This window comes from Gallinula chloropus (genome assembly GCF_964237585.1).
Source record: "Gallinula chloropus genome assembly, chromosome: 15".
NCBI lineage: Eukaryota > Metazoa > Chordata > Aves > Gruiformes > Rallidae > Gallinula > Gallinula chloropus.
The window spans coordinates 647,157-662,767 of NC_140100.1; the positions used below are offsets into that span (position 1 = coordinate 647,157).

The 15,611-nt window shown below is 44.1% G+C and overlaps 1 protein-coding gene across 1 annotated transcript; it reads left to right on the plus strand.

The window, feature by feature from the left end:
• Positions 1 to 2,343: 2,343 nt before the first annotated feature.
• TBC1D24 (TBC1 domain family member 24) lies at positions 2,344 to 14,756 on the plus strand (the record flags this gene model as incomplete). Its single annotated transcript, XM_084270820.1, has 7 exons — positions 2,344 to 3,302; positions 5,266 to 5,283; positions 9,204 to 9,362; positions 10,298 to 10,361; positions 12,430 to 12,525; positions 12,966 to 13,200; positions 14,602 to 14,756. 7 exons carry the CDS (start codon positions 2,344 to 2,346, stop codon positions 14,754 to 14,756), a joined length of 1,686 nt encoding a protein of 561 aa, XP_084126946.1.
• Between the last annotated feature and the right edge of the window lie 855 nt (positions 14,757 to 15,611).

A 15,611-nucleotide genomic window follows, 5' to 3' on the forward strand; every position in this document is an offset into this window, starting at 1 on the left:
TCTCTAGCATAAATACAAGCAGCTCCCAAGGGGCACGTGCAGAAGGGGAAGCTGGGCCTGGTGGCGACCCCAGCAAGCACAGGATAGGAATCGTTTCTGAGTGAAGTGACTGTGAGCACAATGGTTCATCTTGCCATGGTCACTGCTAATTAGGATTAGATTTCTGTTCTCCTCAGGGATCTTATTCTAGGATTTTAATTACAGATAATGAGTTCCCCTATGATTTCCAGGTGGAGAATGTCAGAAAAATGTTGACTTCCATGGAGCTGCCACCGACTCTGCGATGGAGTGGGATCCTGTCATTGCTGTCTCTGCATATCCTGAAGGGACACTCTCAGCTCACACCAAGAGGTATCTTCCTTTCAGAACTGGTCAGCACAGTGTGTTGCCTCCTTTAATTAGAATCTGAGAATTACCTTCAGGTGTGGAATAGTAAAACAATTTTAAATATAGTAATAGTAAAATTTTAAAAACAGGAAATTTTTAAATATAGGAATAGTAAAAGCAATGGTGAGCATCTCTGTATTGTTCCTACGTTGCACAAAGAGGACTCAAAAAGAATCTTTTATTAAAAACTTAAAAACCCAAACGAACACCTTTAAGTAAACATTTGGTAGAGAAGTCATCCAAAAGCCTTTTCTGAAAGGCTCCTGTGTTTTGCTGCCAACCTTTTAAGAGGAATTAAATTCTGGAGTTTCAGCTTGGGATTCCAAAATACCCAGATTAATATTTAGTCAGAATCCAAATGAATTAAATGTATGGTTGTCCAAGCTAATGCTAATTATATGTTTATGAACCTCTGTCAAAAGGGGCAAAATCTTTGGTTTACTTTCCTGTAGTTCTGCTGCCTAAAAGGGAGCATAATAGCTTGAATGTGTAGTTACAGGGAGCTAATTTATGGATAGCTCACAATTTCTTATGATCTGAAATAACCTGCTGAGAGTTAATACAGGCCAGACAGATAGAATTTTATGATTATTTTTCAGTTATTTATTTCACATAGCAACTCTTTGGGTACTGAGAAAAAGATATCATGATCTGTCAAAAGCTGTGACCTGTAAATCTTTTCTCACTTCATACACTATCCTTTTTTTTTCTAAGCATATTAAGATGTACTTATTCTCCTCATATTGTAGAATGCCCAATTCAGTACTATCCAACTTTTTTTTAAAAAAAATTAAGCTGTATTTTTAAAGGTATGGATTTTTTTAATCAATGCTGCTGTTGGCTCTGTGAATCAACAGGAAGATTTGACTCTTGGGGGGAAAATTGAAACAAGGATTAAAAATTTATTTTTTTTTTAGTGTACTGCTAGCTTGTAATTTGATACATGCTGAACTGAACATACAAGACAGCTAAAAGATCCATCTTATACGTAGAAATAAGAAATATAAAATCAGGAATTTCCACCTAAACATGAGGAGGAACTGCTTTACTGTGAGAGTGACAGAGCACTGGGACAGGCTGCCCAGAGAGCTTGGGGTGTCTCCATCTCTGGAGACATTCAGAACCCCCCTGGATGCCGTCTTGTGCAGCCTGTTCAAGCTGATCCTGCTCTGGCAGGGGGTTGGACTGGTCCCTGCAAATCCCCATTGTTCTGTGATTCTGTGTGAAGTGAGGAGGGTGAGCTGTTGGTCTTGATGGTGTATCTGCCTTAGGAGTTTCAAATCACCTTAGTGCAGCTGCTGTACCAAAGACCATGCTGAGAAATGCCAAGTCCTGTGAATTCTCCAGTCTCTTGACAAGAAATGACCAAAGGTTCTCCAGAAGTATTTCAGTAACCAGTTTGGTTGGTTTAACCTTGCTACATAATGTCTTAATTGTACAAAAGAGTTTTATAGGTCTGTTGCATCTTACAGGGATGATCTGCCTTTGAGGGTGTGCAGCATCAGTGGCCACGTGCTTCCTAGCCTTAGTCTGACACTGGGGACACCTCAGCAGAGACCTTCTCACGCTGTGCAAGCCTGCTACTGTTAGTGCATTGTGAACATAAAGATGCATGCCTCAGCTTGGACCTTCAGATAGGGGAATTCACTTCCTGCAGAGATGTCCTTAGAATCAGTGGCCATTGATAAATTCCTTCAGTATGAGTTACTGACAGAATTGAAATGAAGCTTGGCTTAAGATTAGAAAAGCTTGATCTTTAACTTGCCACTCTTTAGACAACATTCTTGGCATTGCAGGAACAAGTTGAATGTCTGTGTGTGTTCCTAAACAAAATGGGAGGTTACCTGTTCCTCAAACCTCTTTCACTTTTGTTTTTGCAGGAAATGCTGCAAGTCATTTAATGACCAAATAAGGTCTCAGCTCTCAGGATTTATCTGATATGCTTCTCCTGGAGCCATGGATGAGTACAACCGCTTTGTGGATTGGGACAGGATGGATGTTACTGTCCAGAGCCAAGGTGCAAAGGAGCTAACCTGCACAGAGTTCCAGGAGCTCAAGCAGCTGGCCCGCCAGGGCTACTGGGCCAAGAACCACTCTCTGAGAGCCAAAGTGTACCACCGGCTGATCAGCAATATTCCCTGCCGCACCGTGACCCCCGATGCGAACGTGTATCGCGACATCGTCGTGAAGATCGTTGGAAGACGCAGCAGCAGCTCCCTCCCACTGCCAGAGTTTGTGGACAACAGCCTGGTGCCCACGTACTGTTTGAACGCCGAGGGCGTCGGGGCGGTGAGGAAGATCATCCTGTGCATTGCGAACCAGTTCCCAGACATATCCTTCTGCCCGGCGCTGCCCTCTGTGGTCGCTTTGCTCCTGCACTACAGCAGGGATGAAGCAGAGTGCTTCGAACAGGTGTGTCGCATCCTGGCCTGCAATGACCCCTCCAAGCGGCTCATCGACCAGACCTTCTTAGCTTTTGAGTCCTCCTGCATGACTTTTGGGGACCTGGTTAACAAGTACTGCCAGGCCGCGCACAAGCTGATGGTGGCGGTGTCGGAGGACGTGCTGGAGGTGTACTCTGACTGGCAGCGCTGGCTCTTTGGGGAGCTGCCCCTGGTGTACATCGCTCGGGTCTTTGATGTGTTCCTGGTGGAGGGCTACAAAGTTCTCTATCGTGTTGCGCTGGCCCTGCTGAAGTTCTTTCACAAAGTCCGAGCTGGGCAGCCCCTGGAGTCAGACAGCATCCAGCAGGACATCCGGGCCTTTGTCAGAGACATCGCCAGGTCGGTGTCTCCGGAGAGGCTCCTGGAGAAAGCCTTCGCCATCCGGCTCTTCTCGCGCAAGGAGATCCAGCTGCTGCAGATGGCCAACGAGAAGGCGCTGCAGCAGAAGGGCATCACGGTCAAACAGAAAAGGTAGGGCTCTCCCTGCAGGCATCCTGAGAGATCCCAGGAGTCTTCCCAGCCTGAGTAGTGATCAGTCGGTCCTGGCTCACTGCTGGGGAAGGAGATGAGCTTGGCTGGTATCTGCTGATGGTTCTGCTCGGTTTTTTCTGTGCAGAAACTCAGCAGCTCCAAAAGGAAGCACTGTGGGGATTGTAACAAGCATAACAGTGTTACAATGCAAGAGAAACAAAGCAGTTTCCTATAGCAAACTCAGTGACAGATTTATAATTACATTTTGCAGGTATGTAACTGGGAGTGCTGCACCCCTAAAGTGCCTTTCACAAGCTGTTTTGAAAAGAAAAGGCGTTTTAGCAAAACCACAAAAAACACTGACTAATTACTTGGAAGAGAATTAGGCCAACAAATGTGAAAATTCTTAAATATGAGATTATATGTGTAACAAGTGGATTTCATGCTGCCTGGTGCTGCAGTTCATTTAGTGTAAGTAGGCAAACACTGTCCCAGCTGGGAACATTTTGCTTAACTGGGAAGTTATTTCTTACTCTGTTTAAAATAAGTCTCATTTACAGGTTACTTTTTAAGATTAGTTTGACTGCAAGCCTCCTGAAAGTCAAGAACACGGTAATTGTAGGGAAGAATTGACCTATTTTGTGACAGGTCCACGTATATAATGATTTTGAAAGGACCAGGGAAGAGAAAAGTGAGGTTACCAACACAAATGATGGCTGCATAATCACAGTTTCTGAAATGAGGAAAGGAAAAGACAGCTGTGAAACTAGTAAATGAAATCCTGCTCAATGTGACAATAATAGCCACAATAATCAAGTGCTTAGCCGAAATACCCCCCATGTTTATAGAAAAAGCAGCATTAGTCTAAAAAAAATCAGCATCTTGCCAAGTGCATATGTATGTGCAGGTCAATAGTGGTGGTGTGGGCATGTTCTGTTTCTCCTAAGGCCTTCTGTGAGTGCAGAAAACTTCTCCCAACTACTTCTGAAATCTAAGATTAAGGGTTGAACAGTTTTATCAGCTGTCCTGACCTCTGAAGGGAGGATGACTTCAAGAAGTCTGCTGGAGTCAGTAAGTGTGATATCTAGAACTCTGTATTCTAGAGGGACAGTCTTCCATTTTCTCTAAATCTTTAAAAGTTGAAAGGAACCAGACAGTTGTGTTGCTGAGGAGGTAGTCACAGTGGTTGTGAGCAGATGCCATTCCATGGTATTGAAATAACACACTGAACCAAATGTCAGCCTATAAACCAGCATCAGGGCTAGCTGGGCCTCTTTCATGTGCCCAAATACGTGTAAAGTGCCCTCCAGTCTTTTCCAGTGGTTTAATTTTAGACTCATAGTTAGGTTTACAATTAGCTTGTGCTCTGTCTTACTCCTACCCTGGAAGAGACCACTCTGTGGTCAACTTAAAATAACCCAGAAGCTGCTGCTGTGTTAAACGTTGTAGAGGTATTCTTGCTCAGAACAGTGGTGCCTTCAAAGCAAAACACTAAATTTGTAGCCAGATAATGTCAGGAGACAAGTTGCTAGTGAAAAATGTGCATCTTGGTTGGTTTTGTAAACATCCTGACCCTTCTCTGTCCCCTGGCACTGTACTGCCCTGAACTCGGCTCCGTTTGGCTCCCAGGGCAGGCAGGTGTGGTGCTGGGGAAGGGAGCCTTCCTGGTGTGAGTGCTCTTGTCCAGCTGTGTTTGGCCTGCACAAGATGCTCAATTACTGTCTAATCAGAAAACTACAAGCAGGTAGCAAAAAGTGGAAAAGAAATAGGCAAAACATTAACCTGTCTCTTTCTTGTGCTTGGTGATTCAAATCAAACCTCACTTTGTTTCTCTCCAGGCTCCTCTCATCCGCTTTGTCATGGATGTAGGACATCACTGATCTTTTCTATCTTTTTTTTGTCTTTCTCCTTATATGTTTTCCTTCTGTCAATTCCAAACCCACTGCACCCCTCCTGTTTGCAGTGTTGCATCTCCCAAAAGGTAGGTTAAAACACTTGAATCTTTGCACTTTGCTGATTTCTTCTGTCTTTGGCTGGTGTTGCTTCCTGAGGCTGCTGTTACTGCTCACGCTGGGGCAGGAGAAGCAGGGCAGCAATCACAGCATCCGATTGCTGCATAACAACTCCTGGATATGCTCTTGCAAAGTTAGTTCACAGCACCTGCAGAGCTGTAAGATCATGGGCTCAGCTTCTGTTTTCCAGACTGGAGAAGTGTAATTGTAATGGTGGGATGTAAGTTCTCTCTACACTGGAAGAAACAGTGTTATTCCTGTAAAACATCTCAAGTAACAAATCTTCAGAACCCTTAGGTGTTGTCCCACATCCAAACCTGGCATATGCTGTTGCAATAGATGTGAGACATACTCAACTTTTATTTCTTCTTTGCAAGCTTTCTGCAGTTAATTGGAAAGGTGTTGGACAGAACCCAATTTGGCACACTCCTGAAAGTGACTTATCTCTGTTTGTACTAGATTATATTTATTTTTAAGTAGATTGGGGCTGGTTTTTAAAGGCAAGATGACAGACTATTTTCCTGTGTCAAGGAGGTCAAAGTTACTCAGCCATAGAGCATGAATGGTTAATGAAGTCATTCATCAAGTCTTGGCCTGAAAAGCAAATCCTAAAGAGCAAAAGGCAGCGGATTGTGATACCTGGTAAGTGGAGAACTTGGACAGCAGAAAGGCTGCCCTGTGAGTATTACATACCACAGATGTATGGGGTTAAATTAATGCCTGTGAAACTCTTCTGGCCTTGTTGCAGGTGCCCTGAGTTAACTTGAATGAGTGATGCACACTAACACTTGTACTAATTTATAAAACCAAAATTGGAATTAATTGCCTCATGTTTTCATGTCTGAAGGAACACTGAGAGACTCATCAAAGCATGCTTCATGTCATAGCCTGTGTCAAGGATCTTACCTCTAGTAAATCAGCAGGCTGGTGATTCCAACCAAGCCTGTGTATTATTTTACTGTAGTTACAGTGTTCTGAAAGGAGCAGAAGGCCTTGGTTTCTGGGAGGAAGCACGTAGTTTGGTTTGAGGGGTCTTGGGTGGACGCGGGGTGTCTGCTGGCAAGGATCTCCACACAGGGTTCGGTTTCACCACGTGCAGCTTCTGTTGCCTTCTGTGGCTGAGAAGCATCATATCACTGTTACCATTCATGTCTGCCCTAACTGAAATTATGGTGGATTTTACAGATAATGCAGACTCTAAGATTTGACCCAGAGCAGGAGGATGTCATTCAGGGAGTCACACGTTGAAGTTTATTTGTTGTCTTAGAATCCACACAGAGCGTATCCACTGTGACATCTGCTGCTGTGTCTCATCAACACTGGCTTTGTCTTCAGGGGCTCTGAGATCTCTGAAGCATGTTTATTAATGATATAGCTGTAAAAACAGCGTTCCTATGAAAACAGCAAATAAGCTGCTTTATGGAACATCTCAGTTGTGCTGCTTTTCTAAATCCAGTTTCTATTGAGATAGTAACAATTGAACGTGTCTTTCCAACATCAACAGTCAGTAGGAAGTTGTCATGCCAGTCCAAGTGAGCCAGCATGAGGAGCTGAGGAAAACACTACTGCAGGGTGAAATCTTAATGAATTTATTGCGCTGTAGCAGTAGACTTTGATGTGGTGGCAGTCCAAATTTAGTGTTGTCCCAAACTGTAGGTGCTGGCCATCTGTTGATACTGGTCTCTGCTCAGGATCAGGTTTCAGTCTCAAGCACCTGGAGCTGTGATTTACAACTGGGAAACAGCAGGTCGTTTCATTTCAAAACCTTCAGCCAAACCACAGTTTAGGTGACATTAAATCTGGAATGATGTGCCACACTGTTCAAGGGGCAGGAATGGCATGACTGGGACAGCTTTAAATTGCCAGTACAATGGCAAATGCTTTCTAGGAAATCAGGAAGGTCTGTTTGTAAAGGTGACATTCCAGCTGCATGGGAAAGCAGGAAGCCACAGGGTACTGCTGCTCAGTGATGTGTTACTGTGGATGCTGCTCAACACAGGTGGGGATCTCTGTAGGAGTGTCCTTGAATCAGCAGTGCTCAGTAGCCCGAGAAGGACCAGAGGCCAAAAGCAAAGGGAGGCTGAGGTTGGGAGCCTGTTTGGAACAGGTACTCCAGTTCCACTGCCCAAACAGATTACAGAGATTTACAGACTGAGAGTACAAATAACTCAGGCTTGTTTGAGCCTTGGTAAATTTAAACCCTTTTTGATACTAGTAGCCAACTCTTAGCTTATTTATTGTTACTACTTTTCCTCAGGCAGTTCACTGTCATAAACTAGTTGACTGCCCTGAATTCACCAAGCATGAGAGCGATCCAGTTTCTGATGAGCTGACACCAAGGCCTCATTTCTCAGCTCTGTTCCATAGTGCTGCCAGCCTTTGGCTGCAGACCAGGCAAGACCAGGGGGCCTGAGATGTAAAGTAAGATTGAGAAGATGTGGGTTCACATCTTGGCTCCTACTTTGCTTCAGTTGATCTCTCCTGTGCCTCAGTTCTGAAACCCACTGATAGTAGCAGCTTGCTTAAACAGGTGTCTGTATGAGTTCCTTGCTAATGAAATGCTGCAGGGCAGCACTGCAAGCAGTGACTTGGTTCGTTTTGCTAGAAGCAGCAGCACGTTTTATGTTGAAGTGACCTAGGCAGTCACTTCATCAGCAACACTGGCACTAAGGCAGCTGCAAGAAATGTCAGAAAGTGTTTCCCAGTATCTCCAAGCCAGTGCTGCTCTGAAGCACAGTGTGAACACTCACGATTCCTGGTGTTACAAGCAGGGGAAAAGACTCTAAAATGTATTGTTTGTGGTGTTTAGGGAGTGAGCTGAGCTGTCCAGATACATCCAGATATACAGTGTTGAGGTCTTCTTTGTGTCCCATGAAACTGAGAGGAAAGAAATGTGTAATTGTCAAAAGAAAACCCCAAACCACCAGAAATTGGCTAGTTCTAAGGGAAGCCTTGCATGCAGAGCAAACTGCCTGAAGCTTCCTCTAACTAACAGCTACCCAGTAATTTAGTCTCTTCTGTAAGTTCCTGTGTCATTCCACCCTGTACTTCACTGTCACCTTGCATTTTAAAAGCCCTTAACATCAGCCATGGATGTGATAACGCTTGTTTAATCCCCAGGCTCCGACTCTGTCTGCTTATTTAACCTGAGAAATGAAGGCTGGTTAAGATGATGATGATGATCATTATTTCCTTTAAGTGTTAAAAGCCACGAACCAAATCTCAGGATTGTACCAGACCCGTGGTAGGGTTTGCTTTCTGGTGTGCCTAGTGTTCCTTCTTCAGGCTTTGTCTGTAACTATGGACCTAGGAACTTACTTGGTTCTTAATGAAGTGGAAATCATTAGTAATGAAGTGTTTCTAAATGGTTTGACTATTTGTCTTGGATTAAAATTGCTTAGCCTGGTAATACTGATTCTTCCAAGATTTCTGAGTGGTTTAGGAGTTCTCCAATTCCATGATAGAGGCAGGACCACAGAGCAGGGAATTTCCTTTCAAATCCTGACTGTTTCTTTAGGTATTCTGTTCTCTGTGCTTGAATACAAGTGCCAGTGAGACGCTCTCAAACAGCAAGTGTAATTTGTTCTGTTTAAGGTGATGGTCATCCTAGCTGTGGCTCATCCTTACGTCCTCTGCGTATAAAGGAATGGGTGCAGCTGCCATACAGAGGAATTGCTTCAGGTATTTCAGTAAGGCCAGATCACCACCTTGGGAGGATTAATGTTAGCCTGCAGTGGTGTATTATCTTCACAAAGTTATGGCCTTCTAATCCCATGGGCTGGAGCTTGGAACAACCCTGTGGTTTTAGTGTTACTGCCCAGTAATCCCAAACTTGTCTCCTTGTTCAGTTACCATTTCTCAGTGTTTTCTTTTGTATTGTGTTTCTCAGGCAGAATGTGCACTTAGCAGTTCACGCTGAGAACTTCAAGTCTGAAATTGTCAGTGTGAAGGAGATGAGAGATATCTGGTCCTGGATCCCCGAGCGGTTCGCGCTCTGCCAGCCCCTCTTGCTTTTCACCACCCTGGAACACGGCTGCAGTCTGAGCAGGTAAGAAACACCTTCCCTGTGCTTCCCTGCTGGAAGGCAAAACAGAGCAACTGGTGAACTGTTTGGTGGATTGACAGAAAGGCTGTGCCTAGTCAGAGCTTGATCTGAAGATTATCATTAACACTAGGATATCAATGTGAGAAATTCCTCTTGGTTTCAGCATTTGACTGGGATAGTCAAATGCCAGGACATGGCAAACCATTTTAAACTGTCCAAAACCAACTGGAAAACTCCAGCTTGTATCAGGCCACAGAATCTTCTGTTCTGGGACTGTTTTTTTTCCCTGCTAGGTATGAATGGTTTAACTCTGTGGGCGCTGTGCACATTTGTTTGATGGGTAACCACATTAAACTGATCCAAAGGATAAGGGAGCTGGAAACTGGAGGTTTGTCTACATGTGAATCTGTTGTTATTTTTTAAGTGGGATAAGCTTGAGTTGCCCTTGTGCTAGACACAGAGGGCTTGTAGCTCCTAATGCTGACTTGGACATCTGCAGTTGAGGTACTGAGGTGGGGAGTGATCTCCTGTCCCAGCCCCATGTGCCTGTGAGGAAAAGCAGGCAAAGGCACTGCTTCATAATTATTTCCTGTGAGAACTGAGCGCTCTTCAGGCACAGCCACCCATCCTCAGGACACAACTTCTGTTAGGTTGTTTGAATTCCAAGTGCTGTAAAATGCCCCTGTTGTGATAGGCAGTCCTCTCCTTACTCTGTAGAGGCATAAACAGCTGTATAGAGAACTGAGTAGGGATGACCTGCTTGATAATATCTGCTTACACTGTTATCTACAATGCAGAAAACATTTGCAGGAATATGCTTAGTCTCCAGATGTCTTTATGGCATCAGTTGGAGCTGGTGGTGGTGCCTGATGTTAAGGAGGAAAAGAACTCCAGCTGGTGGTAGTTCAGTGCTCATTTTTCTGTATTCTCCACTTCAGGTTCTATTCTCACAGTGAGGGACATGAACCAACTCTTCTCCTCATCAAGACCACAGCAAAAGAAGTGAGTGAGGTGAAAGGCAGCTGATGAAATTGGGTTTTAAGCAGTTATGTAATGCTGTATTGCAACATACAGCTGTTTATAATCAAATGATGGCACAAGGGACCTGAAATTGCTTGGGGTTTTGGTTGTTTGGGTCTTTTTAACAATGCATGCTTTAACTGGTTCTGGGTTTTGATTATGGGGCTATGCATTCTTGGGTAAATCTTGTAAACTAGGTCTTGGTCAGCTATTCTTTCTCTTGCATGTAATGTGGGATGACAGACTAAAGAAACTCACCGAGCTTTTGGACAGGCTGTCTTAATTGCAGAATCAGAGGGAGAGACTGGGGAATTGCATTAAGAAACTCACAGTTCATACAAGATATTTTCATTTTCTCCAGGATATGAGGAGAGGGAGTAGCAGAATTTAAATGGTATGAGTAACACTGGGCTGTATAATGTGGAAGCAAAAGCTTTAGCTCCATCTCCCTCTTGTTTGAAAAAAAACAAAACAAGAAAGCCCTGAGAACCTGAGGAGGAGTGCACCCTGGTGTCTTATCTAATGTGGTGGTTCTTTGCTCTACTGTGTATGACAGAATTGGACAGCATCATGTGAAAAAGAAACATTAGCTTCATCTCATGCTTGTTTCAGACAAATACTGCACAAAACAGGCAAGCTCCCAGAGCCTCCAATGGAGGGCACACCAGTGCTTACTGGAACAGCCGCTGGCTGCGCTGCTGTGCACGACTTCTAAATACTCTGTGTATAACATGAAGCTGTTACAGCAGCCTGCAGGCTTATACTCCTGCTTAAGTTCCTGCAGGATGACTGCCTGTGAAACAGGCCCATTTGTTCCCTAGCACTAACACACTGGGCTTTTTCATAGCTCTGTGTGGCTTCTGGCTGTCCCAGGCCTGCATTGACATGCCAGTGGCTTATAGGATACCTGGGGTATCTAAAGGGAAGAGAGGAAAATAGTTATTTATTATTTTGCTTCTTGTCCTGGGGCATGTCAGAAGTCTAGCTGTCTTTGTAAGTGATGCTGGTTTTTATAGTATTTTCACCTCTCAAAAAGAAAACAAGATAGTCCAAACAAAGAAGCAGGAGAAGGGTATGGAGTTTTTTGTTTGGAGGTTGTGGAGTTTGGTTTTTTTGCAAAGGATTATGTTCATCCTTTATTCATATGTCTGTAGTTATATTTTAGAAGAAAATTTGCCTTCTGATTTTCTGGATCTTCTGTACTTCAAGCACATCAGATGGAGTTCTGGGCCATCTTTTAGCTTATGCACAGTCACAGTTCATCTGATAAAACTACTCTGTAGGAATTTTGTCCCAGGAGCAATGCTTGTAATGCTGGTGGGAGGTAAACAAGTAAATGTACCTTGGAACAATTCTGTTTAACCAAAAGTTTCAAGGGGGGGAATTAGAAAAAAAATTGCTTTCATTCCATTCTTAGAGCTTCATTGTTTGGTCTGCGTTAGCTTGGCAGTGATGCTTATTGCTGGTAGCAAGAAATTCTTCTACTCCAAACAAAAGACTCTACAGAAAAGCTCAGCCCTTCAAGGCTATGTTTTTCTTTGTTGGAAACTAGTGAACCCCATGCTGTTTGAATAGGCTGCTTGAAATATCTGAGCTAGTTCAGCATTGGCTTAGCTAAGCTGATTTTAACCCAGTGTTTGAAATGGAGAGAGCCACCAAAGCTGCTGTTGGTGACCATACTGCTCATACTGGAACTTGTGACAACACTGTTGCTTTGAATGTCAAAATGAGACTGGGAGTCAGGCTTTACGAGTTTGGAGTAATTTGTGTTTTGGTACCTGGGGTTCTGTTGGAACATTTCTCCTTTGAGGGCTCAGAGGTGTGAAATCATTTATGAAACTCAGGGTTTAAGGGTACCCGCCGGCGGATTAAGGCAGCACCGGTACTTCAGATAGAAAGATAGATTTAAACTGCCTTAATCCACTGACACAGATATTTTGAAAATCAAACTAAAACAAAACCTTCAGCTCAGGCCTCTGGAATGTTGGTATCAGTTGGTTTAACACACTTTCTTGTCCAGTGGAAAGCCTGACGGTGCTGTTTGTGCTAGGTCTGTGGTGCTTATCTGTCGACTGACTGGAGCGAGCGCAGGCGAGGAGGGAACAAGCTGAGTTTCTTTGGAACTGGGGAGTGCTTTGTGTTTAGGGTGAGTAAAGTTCTATTGCAAAGCAGAACTGCTCTGCTGGTGTGAGTATGTCTTCCTTCCCTTCTGCTTGGGAAGGAAGACATACCCTCTTAGTTTATAAACTACCCTCTTAGTTTATAAAGCCTACTGAACTCTCAATGTGGAGGAGGAAAATTCACTTGTTAGCTTTGTGGTAACCCTTTTTCTCCCCTTGCCCAGTGTATTTTCTTAAAAGATGTAACGAGGTAACTGAGAAAACATGGTGTCATTCCTTCAATCACCTAATAAGAAAAGGTGTAAAGAGGGAAAATAGAACCTGGCCCAAAAGACAGCTTGATCCCATCTTTACCAGTAATTGTGTGGGTGGATTCTGAGGGCTTTGGGTGCTCTTTGCTGAGCAGAGCTCCCTGCGCAGCACACGTGCACTAACTAAGGCTTCACTCTTCTCTGCCCCTGTGCAGCTGCAGCCAGAGGTGGAACGCTACGAGTGGGTGATCATCAGACACCCAGAACTGGCCGCGGCTGGTTCGGAGCCAGAGAACCACACCTCGCCTGCCGGCAGCACCCTGGCCTCCAGCAGCGTCCCCACAGACCCCTCCGACCGCCTCTCCCCCTTCTTGTCGGCTCGGCACTTCAACCTGCCCTCCAAGACAGCCTCCATGTTCATGGCTGGCAGCAGCGAGTGCGTCATCATCGGTCAGTCAGGGCGAGAGTCGGAGCAGACACCCTGCCAGCTCCTGTCTGCTGGAGACAGGAGAGTCACGTTTGCCTTCTCTGTGTTTCAGGATCACTGTGGTTAGACACAAAGGTAGCCAAAACCCAGTATTCTGACCCAACAACCATTTCCCACGGGAAGACTGGCTTATCAGGCATTTCAGAGCAGGATAGTAACTCAGAGCTTTAAGCACAGCTATACTCTCGTACTGCCTGGTTCACCGTGAGAAATAGTTTGTGAAGAACTTACTTTTGCACTTTTGAAATACAGGTTTAACTATAAAACATGCTAATTCTCCCAGAACTTTATTGGATCTGTGGTGCTGCTGACTCTGGCAAGAGCCACTTAGTAAAGTTGTCACCTAAATGGGACTCACAAGGCAGAGGATTAACATCATAGTTGTTCTTTTCCCAAAAACCTGTACTTGTTAGGAGAGCAGCCAGCCTGGTGATTTCCTCTGTGACATCATGTGCTGGCTGATTTCCTACTTAGCAGCATGTGCTGTGATCAACTCTAAGTTGGGCTGCTCCAGTATCAGCTGGACTGGCAAGAGCATCAGTATGTAGCTGAATTAAACCACTGTTAATGATGTATCACAGATAGGTTTCTGAGATCATTACTGTTGAGCATATATTCCACCAGTTCTTCCCATCAGCCTTAGGTAAGAGTCATTTATACTCACCATGTGTTACACTGTGAGTAGTAATAAGAGAAATGCAGGCTTGGTTAGTGGATACATAGGTGAATGTGCACAATTCCAGCTGTACTCCAGAACTGCTACCCTTTTGACTCTCCATTGCCCTATAAACAATAGGAGAATCCTCCTTTTATTTTCCTAACGTATTTCTGTCTGTATTTCTTTCCCTTCACTGCATTACCTAACTGTAAGCTCTGTGCATCTTGCCATAGACTCATAGATAATCAAAATGCTTTTAACATGGTTTATAATGATGCAGAAAACGAAGCCAGTGCTGCTGTTTGTTGTTCTTGTTCTCTCAGGTTTGGTTTTTGACTGATAACAGAATTCTTTGGTTTTTCTCTTTACTGGAGGGACAGTATGTAGTTGGCAGCTTCCAGATCCTCCAGCACTGAAAGAAAAAAAAAAAAAAACTTCTTAGGATTTGCAGGCACCTGAGTCAGGCTTTTGACTTGCATTACAGCTTTGCTTTGTGTTTTATAATTTAACTTAATCATCTCTTTCTGATGGTGTCAATTAAAAGCTATGCACTTGGTCAACTCTGTTAGACCTGGGTGAAGCAAAGATCACACAGGGCTTCCAGTTTTTTCCTGTGGAAAAAGTACTTAAGTCTTTGGGGGTTTTTTGTACAGCAGTTTCCTGTGTGAAGGCAGAGACCCTTACACTTGTCCTTGTCTCTTCACAGGAGGTGGTGATGGCCAGGCTCTTTACCTTGATGCAGATCTCAACCACGGAAGAACCAGCCACTGCAATACTTTCAATAACCAGCCCTTGTGCTCTGAAAACTTCCAGATCTCTGTCTTGGAGGTGTGGGGCTTCAGGGACACCATGAATGGTTGACGTGACTATCATCAATCAGCTAGTTGTTCAATTGTCCTAGAATTCCCAAGGCACATTCTAATGCCAGAGCCAAGCTAGAGCATCGTTTCTGCTGGGCTCAGTGGTTTTTAGTAATTACTAAGTGGTGCACTTGAATGCAGGGCCTAGCTGTTTACTTTTGGTTTATTTAAGACAGGTCAAGGTGAAGCAATGTATCTGATTTAACTCCTTAGCTCTTTACCTCTAGAGATCTGGATTTGGGTCCTGTTATTAGGTAAAAAATGAGAGTGTAATGATTTCAAACCACCCTAAATGGATACAAGTCCTTATGGCAGGCTGGGTTTGCAGTTTGATGCAATTCCTGAGCTGGCTGAGGTGTGCTGCAGTGCTGTGTGCTGCAGGCACCCAGAGCTGGCCTGAGCCTGTAATACCAAATGTCAGCTCAGAGGGAACATCAGTGACCTCAGATTTGACGTAAACAGAGATTCATAAAATCACTGCCCTGCTCTAAGGAGATACTGTGCAGACAAATCAGTACTATTCCATAAGTTAGGAAAGTCCTCAATTCACATAGGAACTGTGATTGCTGGTTATCATTCTCCTTGTACCTGAGCCCTTGACACACTCCAGTTCCATCTTTTAGAGGAGTCTGAGAAAGGTGTCCAGACTGTGCAACGATATCTCAAAGGCTTGATTTTGTTTACATTCCTGTTCCATATCAGTATAATGACTTCAAACTGACTGATGTTTTAGGCAGCTGAAAGCCAGATCATATATATATACACACAGAGCTCAGAAACTTCCCTTTCTTCATCTGCCCTGTGAGCTGAGATGGAGCTTTAAATCTGAGAACAGCTGTGCTGACACCCCTGCACG